The 16,478-nt window shown below is 32.5% G+C and overlaps 5 protein-coding genes across 5 annotated transcripts in view; 1 reads left to right on the top strand and 4 right to left on the bottom strand.

Annotated features, from left to right (window-relative positions):
- The window catches only part of LOAG_17082 (pumilio domain-containing protein 12), a 5,803-nt gene extending 5,305 nt beyond the window's left edge, over positions 1-498 (top strand). The window contains exon 14 of the mRNA XM_020449742.1: positions 147-498. Coding sequence (XP_020306705.1) covers positions 147-299 — 153 coding nt within the window. The 3' untranslated portion in view covers positions 300-498. The remainder of the gene's footprint in view (positions 1-146) is intronic.
- Positions 499-1,256: 758 nt separating this feature from the next.
- LOAG_03119 (tristetraproline) lies at positions 1,257-2,919 on the bottom strand (the record flags this gene model as incomplete). The annotated part of the gene is made up of 4 exons (XM_003138656.1): positions 1,257-1,548; positions 1,719-1,933; positions 2,173-2,280; positions 2,734-2,919. The coding sequence occupies 4 exons, from the start codon at positions 2,917-2,919 to the stop codon at positions 1,257-1,259; spliced, it is 801 nt and encodes a 266-aa protein (XP_003138704.1).
- Positions 2,920-4,887: 1,968 nt separating this feature from the next.
- On the bottom strand, positions 4,888-8,376 carry LOAG_03118 (hypothetical protein; the record flags this gene model as incomplete). The annotated part of the gene is made up of 8 exons (XM_003138655.1): positions 4,888-5,013; positions 5,192-5,339; positions 5,774-5,874; positions 6,241-6,340; positions 6,666-6,784; positions 6,995-7,153; positions 7,597-7,728; positions 8,212-8,376. The coding sequence occupies 8 exons, from the start codon at positions 8,374-8,376 to the stop codon at positions 4,888-4,890; spliced, it is 1,050 nt and encodes a 349-aa protein (XP_003138703.1).
- A 1,649-nt stretch (positions 8,377-10,025) lies between these two features.
- On the bottom strand, positions 10,026-11,190 carry LOAG_03117 (hypothetical protein; the record flags this gene model as incomplete). The annotated part of the gene is made up of 3 exons (XM_003138654.2): positions 10,026-10,145; positions 10,639-10,923; positions 11,125-11,190. The coding sequence occupies 3 exons, from the start codon at positions 11,188-11,190 to the stop codon at positions 10,026-10,028; spliced, it is 471 nt and encodes a 156-aa protein (XP_003138702.2).
- Positions 11,191-12,815: 1,625 nt separating this feature from the next.
- On the bottom strand, positions 12,816-16,145 carry LOAG_03116 (cytochrome P450; the record flags this gene model as incomplete). Its single annotated transcript, XM_003138653.1, has 9 exons — positions 12,816-12,907; positions 13,078-13,315; positions 13,380-13,538; positions 13,764-13,902; positions 14,184-14,416; positions 14,580-14,723; positions 14,894-15,129; positions 15,347-15,482; positions 16,011-16,145. The coding sequence occupies 9 exons, from the start codon at positions 16,143-16,145 to the stop codon at positions 12,816-12,818; spliced, it is 1,512 nt and encodes a 503-aa protein (XP_003138701.1).
- Between the last annotated feature and the right edge of the window lie 333 nt (positions 16,146-16,478).

The following is a 16,478-nucleotide window of genomic DNA, read 5'->3' as shown; positions in this document are numbered from 1 at the left end:
AAAAAAGTTTAGCGCTTTTTAGGCGTAGGCATTTTCATGTTTCCTAGTTCCAGATTAACTACATCTGTAGCAAAGATTTGTTGCTTTTCCTTTCGTTATTTATGCGAATTTTTTCCTTTCGTTATTCATGCGAATATTAATTTCAGCTCGCATGTAATAAGGGATGTTTCATACTTCTGCATCTCCTTGAAAATGCATCTCCGCAAACTCAAGAATTGGTGAGAAATACACTGTCCTTAGCAACAGTAGAAAGGTATCACACAAAAGGAGCTGTTGTATTAAAGCAGAAATTGAAGTAATGTTATTAGTGTATGTAATTTTCTCGCAATGTCATGCTTAAATAAATTGTTGCTCTGTTTTTCTGTTCGGCTAATGTTCATTCAGTGGTTTCCAACTTGTGGTGCGCGAGAACTGAAGTATGGTCCGTGAGAGCGCCGGCGAGTGAGTAGAAAAGAGATGGGAGCCGTTCTTATCAATGTTTAGTGAATTAATACGTCAAATCAATGTTTAGTGAATTAATACGTCAAAAGTCTCGATTAAAGTTTATTTCCAAATTAACGGAATTAATTTTTGAACCTAAAAATCCTGCCACAAATAAAAAAGCGTGGGTGGTCCTTGGTCAAGAAAAAGTTAGGAACCAATAAGCTAAAGGAAGAGAGATGAATGAGTTTTCTTCACAAAGTATGGTGTGAAGTCTATTGTATGACCATTTTGATCTGTATTATGATCATTCTGATCTGTATTATGCTGTGGGATCTGAAAGAAAGTTTTCTTTTTTCTTGTTTGGTGCTTACCCTCGTTTCTGGAACTTAGTGGTTAGTGCTTATACAACAAACGAACCGGAAGGGTATACAATGAACTGACAGGTATTGAGAAGTCAGTTTTTTTATCACTTGTAATTTTACATGCGAACAGTAACATAATAAAGCATAATCTAAATACTCTACCAAATATGACATCTTTCAATAGTTAGGGTCACCCAAATTAATTGCGGAGACCAGCTTACATATTAAACGATTCCCTGCGTGTACAAAATTGTTCTGCAATGGACTATTTCAAGCGATCAAATGATTTTAACGGCATTTTGTTGTTACCTTTCAGGGACAAGAATTTTGTGGTTGAAGAGATGTAGATTTCGATTTCCTAGGGTGATCATTTTTTGATATTCTTTGGCACGCAGTAAATGAATTCATAATGTAATATAGGTTGAAATAAAAAAAACAATAATTCTACACAGTATACAAACAATAATATTACTACTTCTTTGGAAGCACACTTTGGGAATTAATTATATCGAGGAAGTCGTCGTATACATTAAATTGCAAGGGTTTAAGCTCAATTTCTTCACTGCAAACTTTGTCACTCCGAAATGGATCGTGTGGTGCCGTCGCCTCGATCACATCATTTTCTAGCACTATTTCTATCGATGACATGGATTCTGATCCCCAAGATGAACTTAATTTTGCCTTTGAACATTCTGATTCGGTAGTTAGCTCCAACTGACTCTTTTTTCTACATTTCTCCAATTGTACAGCTTCTGATTTGGTTCTAGAATCAGCCATTCGTTTCACCAAAACACATTCGTTGTACTTTAAAATATGCGATAGTCATGACAGCTTCATCTTATGATAGTTTTCATAAAAAATTTTGGGATGGTATATGATCATCAAAACACCACAGAAGATTATTATTATTTTTTTGAGGGAAGTTATCAATACCCAGAAAAAGAAGTATTATCCAAGTAATCATCTGTTTGTTCAGGAGAAAGCTGTGGTGACGACAAAGAAGATCCTGATAACCAATCCAGACACTTTTCTAAATCTATTCGTACCGGATCGTGGATGAAGTGACACTGATCACCGTAAGGACAATAACCAAATGTTGTGTATTTGATACACAGCGCAGTGCGATAACGAGGATTGTTAAAAACTTTCTGAAAAGCAAGGTGAAATTTCACTACATCTCTTCAACTAGCGTAATCCAACAGCTTTTCAAAGTGAAGGTCGAATTGAAACCCGTAAGAATGCCATCACCACAAAGCACTTTGATAGTTTTTGCAAAATCGTTAAATACCGTTAAAATTAAAATTATTTCTTATTCACTGAAAGGAAATGCACAGTAAAATTGGTTTCTGAGAATATCGTCGAATCTGGCATGCTGAAATCTGCTAACCACTTCTGCTTTTGGCATCGGCCTTAACTCTTCCGGGCCGTGTGCAAACTTGCAACGTTTCCCGTAATTACAACGACCAGTATCTTTCCAGGCTTGACATGGCACCGTCTGAAATCTATACTACCGTCAGCGTGTAAAAACTTGGGGGACATCTTGATATCATCCTATAAAGCACAGCCAACATCCAGCAATGATTGGGCTGTCTGAAGGGTTGAGAAATTAATAAAAACTATTTAATACAATTGTTGTCTTTTAGCTAACTGCATTTCATGCCGATTACCGACAAGAACGTTATATCTCACAACTTGTTTTTCCTTTTAAAACAATTACTCAAGTGGATAGTAGAAATACCGAGAAATCAGTGGAAAGTTGATTGATTTTATGCTTCTACTGCATCATTTGTCACAGAAAGCTTTGACATAATTAAAAATATAAGTCCACAACTAAAACCCAATGATTCATCTTTCTGTTTCGTCTACACATTTCGATTAAACATTAGATTAACACATTTTTAAAAACTGAAAGTCATACTTGAAGACTTGAAGACTGACGAATGCTAACCTTATGAGTTTCAGCTTTCCGTTTTTGTTTCCGTTCAGCTAGTAACAGTTGTGACTGATAAATAAACTGGAACCATTGCCAAATATACAGATCATTGTTGTGAAAGTCTGTAAGACTTAGGGAAGTCTTTAGAGAGAAGTCCTGGGACTTCTCTCCTAACACCTTTCGTTCCATCACAACATTCATATTTTGTTGCTTGAAGCTAACTTAAAATGATCAAAACTATTCCATCTACTCAACCAATATATAATGAAGTTTATAAAGGTAAATTTGTTAAATTTTCGGATTTTTTAAATGGACAAATAATATATATGCTGAAGTGAATTCTGAAAGCCAAACAAAACTAACCCTCCGCTTTCAATGACTAAAGTTCTAACTTTTGTTTGCTGTGAATATTAGTTATCACAATTCCAAGCCCTTTGGATGGGCATTGTTCTACACAGCGCTTCACAACTGACTCTTTTTGCCGCCATGATTAGACTTTCCTCCGTAGGTTCTTTCCTTTTTTACAGTAATTTAATACTGCGTACATTTTCTTAACTAATGGCTATGTTAAAAACAAAAATTTTTGGATTAAATCAAGCAAGTGCAGTAAAATTGTTTGAAAAGCAGTAACTGGAATGAAAATGGATAACCAACAGTTTAAGGCTCTAGGATAAAGCAAGGATTCATCTACACATTCGCGAATGCAGAAAATCTTTTCTTACTTCACACTTATGCTTTACCTAATCTTTTCTTTCTGCAAATGAAGACAGTTAAACTTATTTCAAAATTTGAAATCATCCTTTATTATCTGTATCCACTGTGAATCAGCTAAATGATCCTGATAATTCATATCTTGGATTTCTTTCAATAACTTTGCTTGTAACCGGTGTGTAGCTGCTTTCAAATTTTGAAATCGTGTTCCAGAAGAAATTGAATCGTTCCAAAATAAAGTTGGAAGCAAAAACAGATTTAAAATTTGAAATCATCCTGTTGTTTTTTACTTGACTTGTTAAATTAATAATTTTATATCGCTCTATTAGGGTATTCATTTCCTTCTTTAAATGAAAAATTAAATCTAAACAAATTATATCGTTTGTCAGATAGCTAAAAGACCTCACTTATTTTGTTTGACACTTTTCGTAACCATCGGCTGCTTCTTAAATCTGATAGCCATCAGTTGCGAATTCCTAATCAGTCATCTTAGATTTTCGCTCCTTCCTTCTATTCTTATGTTAATATCAAATATTTGAGTGAATTATTGGGTATGCATCTTATCGGTGCATTTAGATTTTTTTTTATTTTTTCATTTTTCAAGTCAAAGTTTTGAGAAATACAACAAGAAAATTAATCGTTAAGAAAATCTAATATTTCAACAATAGATTTTTAAAAAAATTTAGAGGATATTTTTTAAACCCTCCAGAAATTTCAGATTACAGACTAATATTTTTAACTCGAGAGAATTTGCATCAATTTATCTACCTTTTTTGGTCTCCAATGATATATGGTTGTTTTTCTATTTTTGATCTTCAATTGTAGACAATCAATTTTATCTTGCAAACAGAATTTTTGAATTATACAAATTTAAAAAGTAATTAAACAAGTAATGTTGAATAGTGACATTGATCAAAGTATGGCAAGTGGATTAACTGTCAGCCATTTTTGAACAAGAAGTAAGACAATGATATTTTCATTCTCTCCTTTTCTTAATTAGTGCCCAATATTTCACGTTTAATGCGCATATCTCTCTAACCAGGATATCTAAACAGTATGATCCAACATTTTTCAACGACAAGGAAATTCTTCTACTGTGAATGGAAGATTTTGAAATCTGATTCACTACTGATTAATTAAGCTTGGCATCCAATTTGCGTGCGACCTTTAATGTTTTCGCATATCTAAGGAACTATTAATGGTACTACACAACCTGAACCTTTTTTCTTTCAGGTAGATTACTGTGCACAAGAGCAAAGTGAATACATTTTATTTGAATATCCTTAACATTTAAGAACTACAGAGATGTAAACATGTAAAGATGTGATGAAATCATTTTTTCAAATTAAATCAATAAATTTGTGTTGATATTGTTAGAGTATTACTTCTCTACTTTCCAAGCAGTTGTCCAGTCAAACTTCCGATTCTCAAAAGCTTCAAACAGTTAGAGCTAAAAGTTTAAAAGCTATAATCAACAAATATTCTTTTCGTTTTCACCGGTTCATTCCATTTTCTGCTATTGCCAAGTTCATGGAATAAAAACTGTTGCACGCGATCCCACATTTCTCGTTCACAATATATGCCCTATAAACATTGCTGATATTTAATTTCCGCAACTTTCAAATTACATTTAATCAAATGTAAACTTAATTCATCAGCCTCATCAACCGATCAACTTTTCTTAAAACATTTTTATCCTCCTTCCTAGTCAACTTTTCTTGAAATATAAGAAGATGAAAATGCTTTAATGGTCAAATTTTACCTGATGAGTAGCTTTATCAAGGTAAAAGGGTTTGGTAGCGTTAGGGAGTAGGCTTTGTAATACAACACTGTGATTGATAGAAACGATCAAATCCTTAACTCCGTGACAGATTAATGTACGACAAGGTACCTTTGATACTTTATCAATGCTGAAAAAACATGCTACACAGGATTTTTATGAATATTGATAAGAAAGTAAGGTATTTAATAAAAGATACAGTATTCGTAACAATCTTCTCTAGAATTATCAATAATATATTTAGTGTATGATTCAATAATTAACCGACAAGAGCTACCGATAAATCAGTCCGTTACTTTAGAAGTAGGCTCAGATTATCGACAAATAACATTCCGTTCATAATCCGTTCGTTAAACTGTCAATAGTTTGGAGAGCAAGTCAAACAAAAAGAATTCCCGACCTGTTTGAAGCTTTTAGAAATATATTTCATTTTGTGAATTACCATTTTTGTAATTGCCACATTGCAATGAGAAATCGAAATTTTATTAAACCATCACAAAATGATTATTAATTTCCTCAGTCGTACAGCACAAGTATACAAAATCTCTCAAATAGAAAAGAGACCTTGAGAACTGATCCAAACAACAAGTCTTTTTACAGTCTGGTTTCCGTCTAAGAACACGTAATAGTGATGTGAAAGGGGCAATTAGAACCAAACCCGCCACCTATAATAGCATATTTCACACCTTTAAATTACTGTTTTCCATCCAAAATGTTGATTTTGATTATCAAATATCCACGACGACTAAGTTATTCTGTTTCTGTCATTTATTTTATGCCAGAGGGACCTGTTACTGCTGAAGCACGCATGCGAGATATTATCCCCACCGACCTGTTTTTTAGACATGAACTAATGGACTTAGTGATTTTGATATTACTGCTGCAAGCTAGCACTAAAAAATCTTTCCTTACTAAAAATGCATGCAGCTGAGCTTATCTCGTTTCTTTCTTTTTGTTACAATGAATTCGAAAAGATTGAAATAAATGATTGAATTTTGTGAATAAATGATTGCAAAGAAACTTAACGGAACTTTTTCACGTGATGCCAAATGAATAGCAACCGCCGTGCCCATACTGAATCCAATTAGAATTACTTCATTTGGTTGTGTTCTCATTTCTTTAATTAAATACCTAAAATACTAAAATGATAACTTTCATTCCACTGAGCTCATATTGCAAGTTTAGTTAAATGCTTTATGATATGTTTCTACTTAAATGTTAACTAGCAAGTAATAAGGTGGCTTGTGTTAGTATGATCAGTACATTTCGATATCTTTATAGTATCATTGCACGGAAAACTTTGACAATTCATCGTTCCTATTTGCACATATGAATAGTAATAAGCATCATGTCTATCTGATATCCGTCAATTAGTTTTCTGTAGAACCTAAAGATAACGGATGAAAAAACTCCCACCTACGTCCGCTTTCTATAAAAAATTTATCACAAAACAAACTGATAAACGGTTTCCATATTCTCATAAACAATTTTTTCTGTTGGGGTTCCGGTGCTCAACCCAAAACCACTGTAATCAAATGCCATTAGATCACACTGCAAGAAATCTGCTATATCAACCTGAAATTTCAGCAATAAATTGGGCATGAAATGTTGGAAACTCAACTGTCAAGAACTTAAGACAAAGTCTTCAGAATTAAACAGCAAAAAATTTGCAAAATACGAAAATCTAAAGCCAATTTCACTTGAAAACAGAAATTAATAAATTAGAATTCTTTAGCTGTCCTAAATTTAACGTTTTATTTACCGATATGGTAAAGAGAAATCTACCAAGTTGGGATCGGTAAGCATGCATGATCCAACATCTGAACTGTTTGGCTGAGCGAAAAGTATCACATAGGGTGCTGATTTCTTGCACTGATAGGATTTCTCACATCGGACATATAGAGCCACCAGAGTATCGCCATTAGCTGATGCTATTAAATGTACCTGATCATGTCAAAATGTAAAAAATTTTCGGAAGAAAAATTTCTGATGCTCAGTTTTTTGGTTTGAAAGAAATAAGTATGACAACTTTCTCTTTGGTTGGTAAATTATTTCAAAATTAACTCTCAGAGCTTCTTATTTAACTTAAAGTACGAATAAATATATTAAAGTACGAATAAATATTATTGTAACTTCAGGAAACCGAATACAATGTACAGTGATAGCAAAAATTTTGCTAATAGCATTATAAGACAAAACCATCTTAGCATTACGATATTACTCACTTCCACGTAAAAACAATCAAAGTATCGATATTCGGGATTCTGTTATTGTGTTGAATATAATGGTGGTAAGAAGTTTCAGAAAATATTAAAAAGTTTGACAGATTTTCGAATAATTTGATACAAAATTTCATTTTAAATGATACGATTTCCAATATGTCCAACCTCAATTCGTAACAGTTGATCAGCAACATCCGAATTTTTGAATTTTGGTAGCAATAAATGAGGCAAGCAAATGGTTAAATTTGTACTTTCTCGAGCGCTTTTTGCATCGCGAAAATATTGGCGCTTTCCTGCCTAAAATTGTACTTTTAATAAATTAATATTTTATGTATGTTTTTGAAGAAAAAAAAGTAGCATCAAGTAAAGGAGTGTATTTATGAAGCAAGTATTGTTGAATTACTGCAATATTCACAGACATCTTTTGAAAATTTCGCAAGTCATTGATATTTGTTTGTTTACCTTACCTTATCTTTTCTGCATAAGGCTCGGCAATATGATTCGCATACAATGATGCTTAATTTGGTGCACGAGGAACCTTTTTTATTTAAAAAAATAACACTATTTTCTACTTGTTCAGCTAATAAATAATTGGGCATAATAGTGACAAGACAGTGGAAAAATAAAATGAGATCCTCAAAATTATGGCAAAATGTTTCGCATAATCAATGACGACTCTTCGTCTTCTATTTTACAGTACTTTCATTTGTTTTGATTGTATTCATTGTTTTATTCTCATTTGGTACCAGTTTTTTCCCTTTTTTTGAACGAATTGCCAACCTTTCCACCAATTAGAAAATAGTAATGACAGTGTTTTGGTGGATGAAAAGCAGCTTTTCGAATCAATAAACTTGGTATTGGTGGACAAAGGATATAGCACACTTTAATTGTCCACATGAATGAATGAAGTAGTCTTTTCCATGTTGTCATTTCATCTTCCTCCATTTCAGTCTAGGTTTAATAACCGATATATGTATCAGCAGAAGTTCGATAAAAAAATGCTTCAGACAAGCACAGAAAACTTCGAATTCGTTGCAGTACTCATTAATGTATAAGCATTCTTTGTGACCATAAATATTCTAATTTCTTAATCTACCACACCCTTACCTGTTGATTTTCGTTAGCAATACATTTGCAGATTTCACTTGATTCTGCAAGAAAAACAACATTCTATGGTATTCATTTAAAAGTGAATTGAAAAATCTAAGCAGCAAACCTTTGGATGATGGAATAAATGATCCAATCACTACTTTGTCATCGTTGTCCTAAATTATCTCTTAATTATCACATATCACAAATTATTCAAATAATCTTTAATTAATAGAAAAGAAGTGTAATGTATAATTTAGAGTCGGTCAGTCTTTTAAAACGTATTCCTGTTTTTTTCTAATGTTATGTAAAATTCATTTTGCTAACAGAGGGGAACTGGAATTTTGAAGGATTCTTTCCTAAGAAATTTTAAAATTGTCATCCAATAGGTTGAAAGTTAAGTTATTAAACAGAAAAAAAATCATTCACCAAACCTGTTCCTCATTATTCATTGCGCTGGTATCAGAAGAAATCAGTTTAGCGTTTGTACTTGACTTACTCTCAGGCATACTATGAATCAAAGAATATGAAAAACTTCCAGAAAAATTCATTTGATCAGTCCATAGTATGCAATGCATGGAATGACATAATCAGTACGTATACTTATACTAAATGACGGTAATTATGTTTGGAAATGGAGTGAATGTAAAACTGAAGCTGAAGAGTTTTCCCTCACATTGTTATCAGTGTAGCTTAGAGTAAGTTTAGTGATCCATCTTTTAATGAAATTTTAATATTCACGGATGCTTAACTATTTCTGCTAACTTAATTATGAATCAAAAGTTATATCTCTGAAAGTACTTACCTCCGTTGTGATCTTGAAATCGATAGGTTGTCAACATCTAGATGATCAGTTTTGATACAAGATTTTGGCGTTTGTGAAAACTTTTTGCTCAGACCACTTTGGAAAGACAAGGAAAACCTGTCAGAAGCCTGTAATAATATTTGTTCACCTTTTTTGATGTATTACAGGCGAAAAATTATAACACAGATGAAGATGAGAAAAAAATATTGCTAAAATCAGTCCTCGCAACTTTTCCCTTGACAATAATAATACTTCCAAATGTAATCGGTTAAGGAAATGAAAAACTGAACGGAACTTTGTAGTTGCAATTTGTATCATTATGGTTGCGTAATGACTGAATAATTAAGCAATAAAACTTTAAATAGTTTCCACCTGGAAATCACTATAAAAATTTACATGATTATAGAAAGTTCCAGTTTACTCAGCCACAAATGCAATGTCAAGACAATGAATGATAAAACTGCAAAGTATTGGGCTGATTTTATAAGGTCATGAACGACTTGTCTTTTCCCCTGTTCTCGTCAATCGATCAAACATTTGCAGGGGAATAATATTTAATCCTACTTATCCATTGAAGGTTATTCATTCTTTGATAAACTTCTTTTTTTTAAAAAATTTAAAATACTTTCGATAATGATCTGAAATGAAACGATGAAAAAACGAGAATGAATTTGCATATAGTTTTATTACAAATTAAAATTTAACGAAGGCTACAAACAACTGAACCTATAAACAAAGAAAATGTAACACGACGGATCACATCTAGATTAAAATATCGAACAAAAATTTGCATAGCAAAATGTTTACTACAAGCCATAGCCTGAAAATAAGTTGAAGCTGTGAAACATAAGAAATCAACTTTTTTGTAGGTTTTTTTGCTTTGAAATTCTCACTTCCACTGAAATTTTCAGTAATTTTAAAAAAGTCGGATTAATTGCGGTAATTTCTTCAATTAAAAAAAATTTTGATTGGAATCTGCATAATATCTTAGCTTCCTTTCAAAAACGTTACATTTGAAAACATGACATTTTTATGTACGAGAATGAGACATACGTGGAATAGTTATTAACACTGATAACTCCATCTGAATCATAGTCATCCATGTCATCTTCGCTGTTTTTCACAGTCTTTAACTACACATGTATTTAAAGAGAAATTGTTGTGACAATTATGCGACTGTTAGAATAGAGGAGTTAATTCAAATTTTGACCATTCAACGGAGTCTAGCCATAAGATTAAAGCTTCAATTGCAAAATTAAACAAAATTAGATTAAAATTATAGAATTCAAAGAGGATCCAAATAAATAATTAACCTTATTTTTCTTCTCTTTTCTTCTGTTTGAGTTACTCTCACAATTGTCATCATTCTTGCTATCGGAAGGAATTTCTTCGTCACTCGGTTCCGCCGAATCTTCACTGTCATCATCTTTGTATTTTTCCGTCACTTTTTTATGATTTAATCGGTTTTCTGCCGTCGTGTCCACGTACCGAAATAGTGTTGTCTTTTGAGATTTGTATTTGAAAGCGATTACTTTCGGTTTGTTTCGATCCTCTTGAGGTTTAATAGTAAAACATGACAAATCATTTCCTTTTCGCAGCTAATAAATGGATACGATTTGTTTTTTATTTTCCTATGTTTGACTCATTTTGTAAGCATTGAATGCACATCTGAAGTCTCCTAACACCCATCAAAAAATAAACAACGCAAACTTAAAAAAGTTTTTTTTAGTATATACAGATAATTGCTGAAATTTCTAATTCAAAATATTGGAAAAAGCATCAGCAATTTAAAAAGTTACCAAAGCATCTTGCTGTTGTCTTTCGTCATCATTTCTGGATAAATCCTCTAGACGTTCGTCATTCATGTCTACAGTTAACAGTTGTCTTTGAAACGGCAAGGGCGTTATTTAATGAGTAGTTAAGAAGTGTAAATCAAATTTAATTAAAGGGAACAGGCTGTGAAATCATTTACGCAAGCGTTGGTGACGACAAAACAAGTATCAGAAGATGCACTCCATATATTTCACTATTACCGACGAGTTGTACGATTCAAGTCATATTACACTTAAATTTTAGGAAACAACAAAACTTCGGGGCATTTAAATTCTAAAAACATATTAGTAACAAAAAAACACTAACTTTCTGCAAAAACGTTCAAATTGGTGTCATCGCCGCCACTCATTTCGTTATAAGGGGCACTTCTTGACTGCATTTTTCCACCTTCTTCCCACTGAAGACGCAAACTTAGGGGGTCAAAAAAATTAGAAAATATTTGAAACAAAGTAGAGGGGGAGAAACAATGGATATTTTCGCGGATATTGACCATTAAGTTGTCATATTTTCTGAATTTTATAAACTGATAAAGTGATTCCTACCCGAATTACAGCAGAATGCGCTGTTTCTTCTAAAACCAATAGAAATATAGCAAATATTACACTGCGAAACATTTTTGTCGTTTTCTGGGTTTATTATTAGGAACCTGAATCCAAAACAGTACTTTTTTTTTATAACTTCTTTAAGAATAAGGAGATGGAAGAGTAAGAACATTTTCAATCGAAATTCAAGTTTATTTCTTGTGAATGAAATCATAAAGCTGTAAATGGATCATATCAAATATAAAATTCAAACATATGACTTCCTGTCCCAAGTGCCTAAATCTTAAAAATCTCGAAATGAGAGATAGTAATAGCACAACTCAAAAATCAGCTTTTTAGTACAAGATCAGATCAGTGATGCACCAAATATCCAAGTTACCTAACTAATAATGCTACACAAAATCTATTGAAAGTCTTCGAATTAAATACTAACCTTTCGTGAAAATTAGTATCTTTGTTGTTCGAAGCTCAATGAAATACGGGCTTGTCTTAATCTCATTAAAAAAATGAAAAATTAGACTTATGAAGTAGATTCAGAAACTGAAATGAAAATGAAAAATGACTGCGGAAGTAGAAAGACTGTGCAACGAAGAGAAATGACCTATGTAGTGTCCACTAGTAATGGTTAGTCAATAATAAGATCAATAATAATAAATAAGCGCTAATAGAGCGTTACAAAGTCTGAGTTATCAATGTAAATTTGTTATGCAATAACTTTTTAGTTCCATCCTTGTTAACCGCAGTTTTGAAGTTTGCTGATGAAGATTTCTTATGTATCTTTCAGAATCACTCAGTTTTAGCTTTATCAATCAGTCTTGTTTTTCAGCATGTGGATTTTAAGAGTAAGAAATTTGCAACCAGTGGTGCTAAATTATCGAATGAAGTTCCACAAGGTAGCCCTTGCAAACTTGTAACACTTCCTTGCATGTCAACAATAAATTGACTGCCACTTTTTATTTTTAAGTTATCATACTGCTCATATCAGTTATTTAACTTCGTAATAACTACTATTGGATCAATTTTACGATCTTCCAGTATTTCAATTTCATCGATATTATCATATTTGTGGACAAGTTATAATACTATATATCGATAAAAACAACGATGATATTAGATTATGCGGCTTCGTTACGAGTACGTATCTGACATACATACTCTTGGGGTACTGATACCATTCCAGGGTATCGTTTTAAACTTGGTCGTTTCCCTGAAATCGAAACTATTTAAGGAAAATTCCGAAAAATTTTCTTAACCCTTCGTTATAGAGCACTCTTTCAAACTTAAATAAAATTTAAAGGCAAGTTCATAGACCCATATCCATCTTGGTTCTCCCTTTTAGTTCGTCTAATATTATCCAAAAAAGTAATTTACATATACCATTAACAGCGGAGAATTCGAAATTCTGCAGTAAATTTGTCAGAATGATAAAAAGTTCCGTTCGAGCAAGTGCTTCTCCAAGGCACGATCGCTTCCCAATACCAAAGGGAATCAAATGTTCAAAGTTGAGGAGAGTGCCTTCACTACTGAGGAATCGTGATGGTTGAAAAGCTTCTGGATTTGAGTAAAGATTCTCATCGAAATTAATGGCACCAATTTGTGGCATTATCATTGTACCCTAGAATGAACTTGAAATGATACATTCTTTTCTTTCTCTTCTATTTCTACAATATCTTTCCCACCTTCTCGATTTTATAGCCACATAAAGTTGTGCTGGAAGTAGTAGCATGTGGTATATGCCATGGTAACACATTAATGATACGTTGCACCTCATAAATAACTGCAAGTGTGTAGTGCATGGTAGTTCGATCTGCCCAGTAAACCGTTCTCGTTCCCAGATTCTGAATACCGATCGGAATCAGATTATATTGTTAAGACATTTAAACACGGAACTTTATTGCTGCACCAAAACATTTAGCTCCTCATTAGCTACGGTAATAAAAACGAACTAAAAAGCCTCTCAATTTTCTGAATTTATATTCTGAAGTAGAAAGACGAATTTTTTGTCAATCAGTTAAATTAAAACTATTTGTTTCTATTTAGTTAAAACAGGGGCAAAGAATTACTTTATCGATTTCATCATGGACAAGCTTCTGGATATCAGGATTGTGAATAAGATAGATAATCGCCCAACGAAGTGTTGTTACTGTCGTCTCCATTCCACCTGTCCAGAGATCACCAGAATTCAGAGCCAATGTTATTTTACTAAAGATATGCATGACGAATACTTATTCCATAAAGAAAGATTTTTAAAAATACCTTCCAATATTCCTTTAAATTTCAGCAAATCAGAGATGCATTTAAGAAACGTAATTCTTTTTTACTATCAAAATAATTCCATGGAGTGTGAAAATTCAATAATTTAATTTTTCTATTACTGTTGTGAAAATGAATGGGAACAGTGAAGAGTAGTTAATTTAATTTCATCCCACTTTCGCAGAAGTTAATAGCTTGCCAAGAATAAAAAAAAAGTTCAATATTTTTACTTATACTGTCTTTCCTTCGTGTACTTGATCATATTTTTCAAGTAAGCATCAATGAAATCATTTGGCTCGTCATCTTTATTCGTAGAATTAATAATTCTCTTTTCATGTTCGTCAATATGTTTCAAAAAAAACCGCTGTAATGCAAAACCATTTTTGCAATATCGATAGTAAGTTGGCAGTAAAAATCGGACAAGAGGATAACGATCCACAAGTAACATCGGAACACTGACGAACTGGAATAGATGTAATCATAGCTAATTACAACCTATAATCATAGAATTCAATACCAGAAAGCAATCAGTTTTCGTTTCATTTTGGTTGCGCATTATTGGCAACTGTATTAAGCATTGCTTTTTACTGTACACAACTCTCACATTACTTGTACATAGCTCTCACATCTTTGAGGATAGAATCGATTAGTTTTTTGAACCGCAAGAATTCCTGATCGCCATATACGTAATTTTTGCCGAGAACTAGATCATGGATAATGTTACCCACGCAGAATGTAATTGGTAGATGGAGGTCAGTTACTGCACTTTTCTATAAATTAATCTAGTGTTAAGAATAGAACTTTAGAAGTACGGAAGAATGGGCAATTGAATATATGGATGAGCAAGTGATGGTCATTTATGGTCACTGGAATAGGGCAGAATTTAGAGAAAATATTGCTGGAATCAAATAATATTCCATGAAAAAAATTAACAAACAACCAATCCAGTAGATGCTATCTGCTTCTTCAGATGTTGAATGAGAATGTCCGCATAATACCGGATTTTTTGCTCCATCATATTCTTACCCATTCCAAAATTACGAAAAACTCTTAAAGCAAAACGCCTCTGTTGATTCCACTTCTCGTTCTGTGATAAGATAATTCCGTCACCATCTGGATGATGATCACTAAAGATTCCATAAACGAATGACATCGGCCGACCAGCAAAAATATTTCCTAAACGTTTTTATATAAACCTTTAAATCAAATCAAATTTCTATCCGTTTAAGCATGAACCTAAAACTTAAACACTTCATGTTTGTAACGTTTACAGCTTAGTCGTTAGCTTTTCACTAAAATAAAAAAAAAAAACTAAGTCTAATTTATTGCTTCTTCCATTTTTGAACTGAATCTTTCAATGGTTTCAGTTACTGGCCCTTACGAATGGCTTTACCTTGGCTAATAAGTGCTTCACGAAGAAGTTTGTAATCTGCAAGTACGACAATTGGTCCAGGAAGCCATATGGTGAACACTGGACCGAATTTCTTTTTCCACTTGATCATTGAACGATGTGGATAAGCTAGATCAATCTAAATCACATTTCTTCGCTTTTATGCATGAGAATTTTCATGTGACATAAGATAGACCTCTGGCAAGAACATTGCATTCTGATTTAAATTAAAGTCAGAATTTTAATCAATAGTTTAGAATTTCAACCGCGAATGATATGAGTAATACTTTAGTATTGGCTGCTGAAATAGAAGTGTTTGAGCTAAATGCTTAGCCAAGAAATTCTATCTAATCTATTTTACTTGAAGCAAATGCCCAGTAGTTTAACTAAAACTGACAGTTTCAAAACTGAAATCTATACCACGTTTGGTGTCTGCAGACTTTTTTTGAAGTGACGGTTAAATTCATAAAATCATTCTGTTCTTCTGAATTAAAAATTTGGCGACGTTTTTTGCATAAATTATTTCAAGGCAGAATTTGTAGTCAAACTTTTTGAAAAAATGATCGAACATTTTGTTACTTCATTTTTTTTGAAAGGTTCCTTCTAGACATCATTGGCTCAGTAATTTCTTTTGGATACTCAGTAAAATTATATTTACTGTTAATACCTGTAAGAAATTCCCAACAAAAGGTAACGGGATTGGACCTGGTGGATATTTGTGTCGCAGAACGATGTATTCGCTATACAGATAATAGATGAAGATGTGGAATACAAATATTATGACAGCAAAAAGTACAGTCATGAAGATGATGCCAACTGCAAAACATTATTTTAAAAAAAAGTTGAATTTTTTCAGTGAAGAAATCTTCTGAAATCAAAATTTAATAATGAAAGGAACTTTCTTTTAAATTTTCAATCTGATGAAAACTTTCACTTTTATATCGTCTTTTTTTTTGACCTTAATGGGTTACTAATTTTACTTACCGGCCAAATCACTCATTCTTTTTTAAAAACTCTTATTTAATAACAACAAAATGACGAATAAAAACACTAACAAATGTAAATGGCACACAAATTTATTTATTTTTTTGGCCATTTCTTCTCAAAAACTTGTTTAATTTTAAAACATATAAAA

Source organism: Loa loa (genome assembly GCF_000183805.2).
Source record: "Loa loa unplaced genomic scaffold supercont3.38, whole genome shotgun sequence".
Taxonomy (NCBI): domain Eukaryota; kingdom Metazoa; phylum Nematoda; class Chromadorea; order Rhabditida; family Onchocercidae; genus Loa; species Loa loa.
The sequence above is the reverse complement of the archived record's forward strand: the minus strand, read 5'-3'. Positions and strand labels throughout refer to the sequence as shown.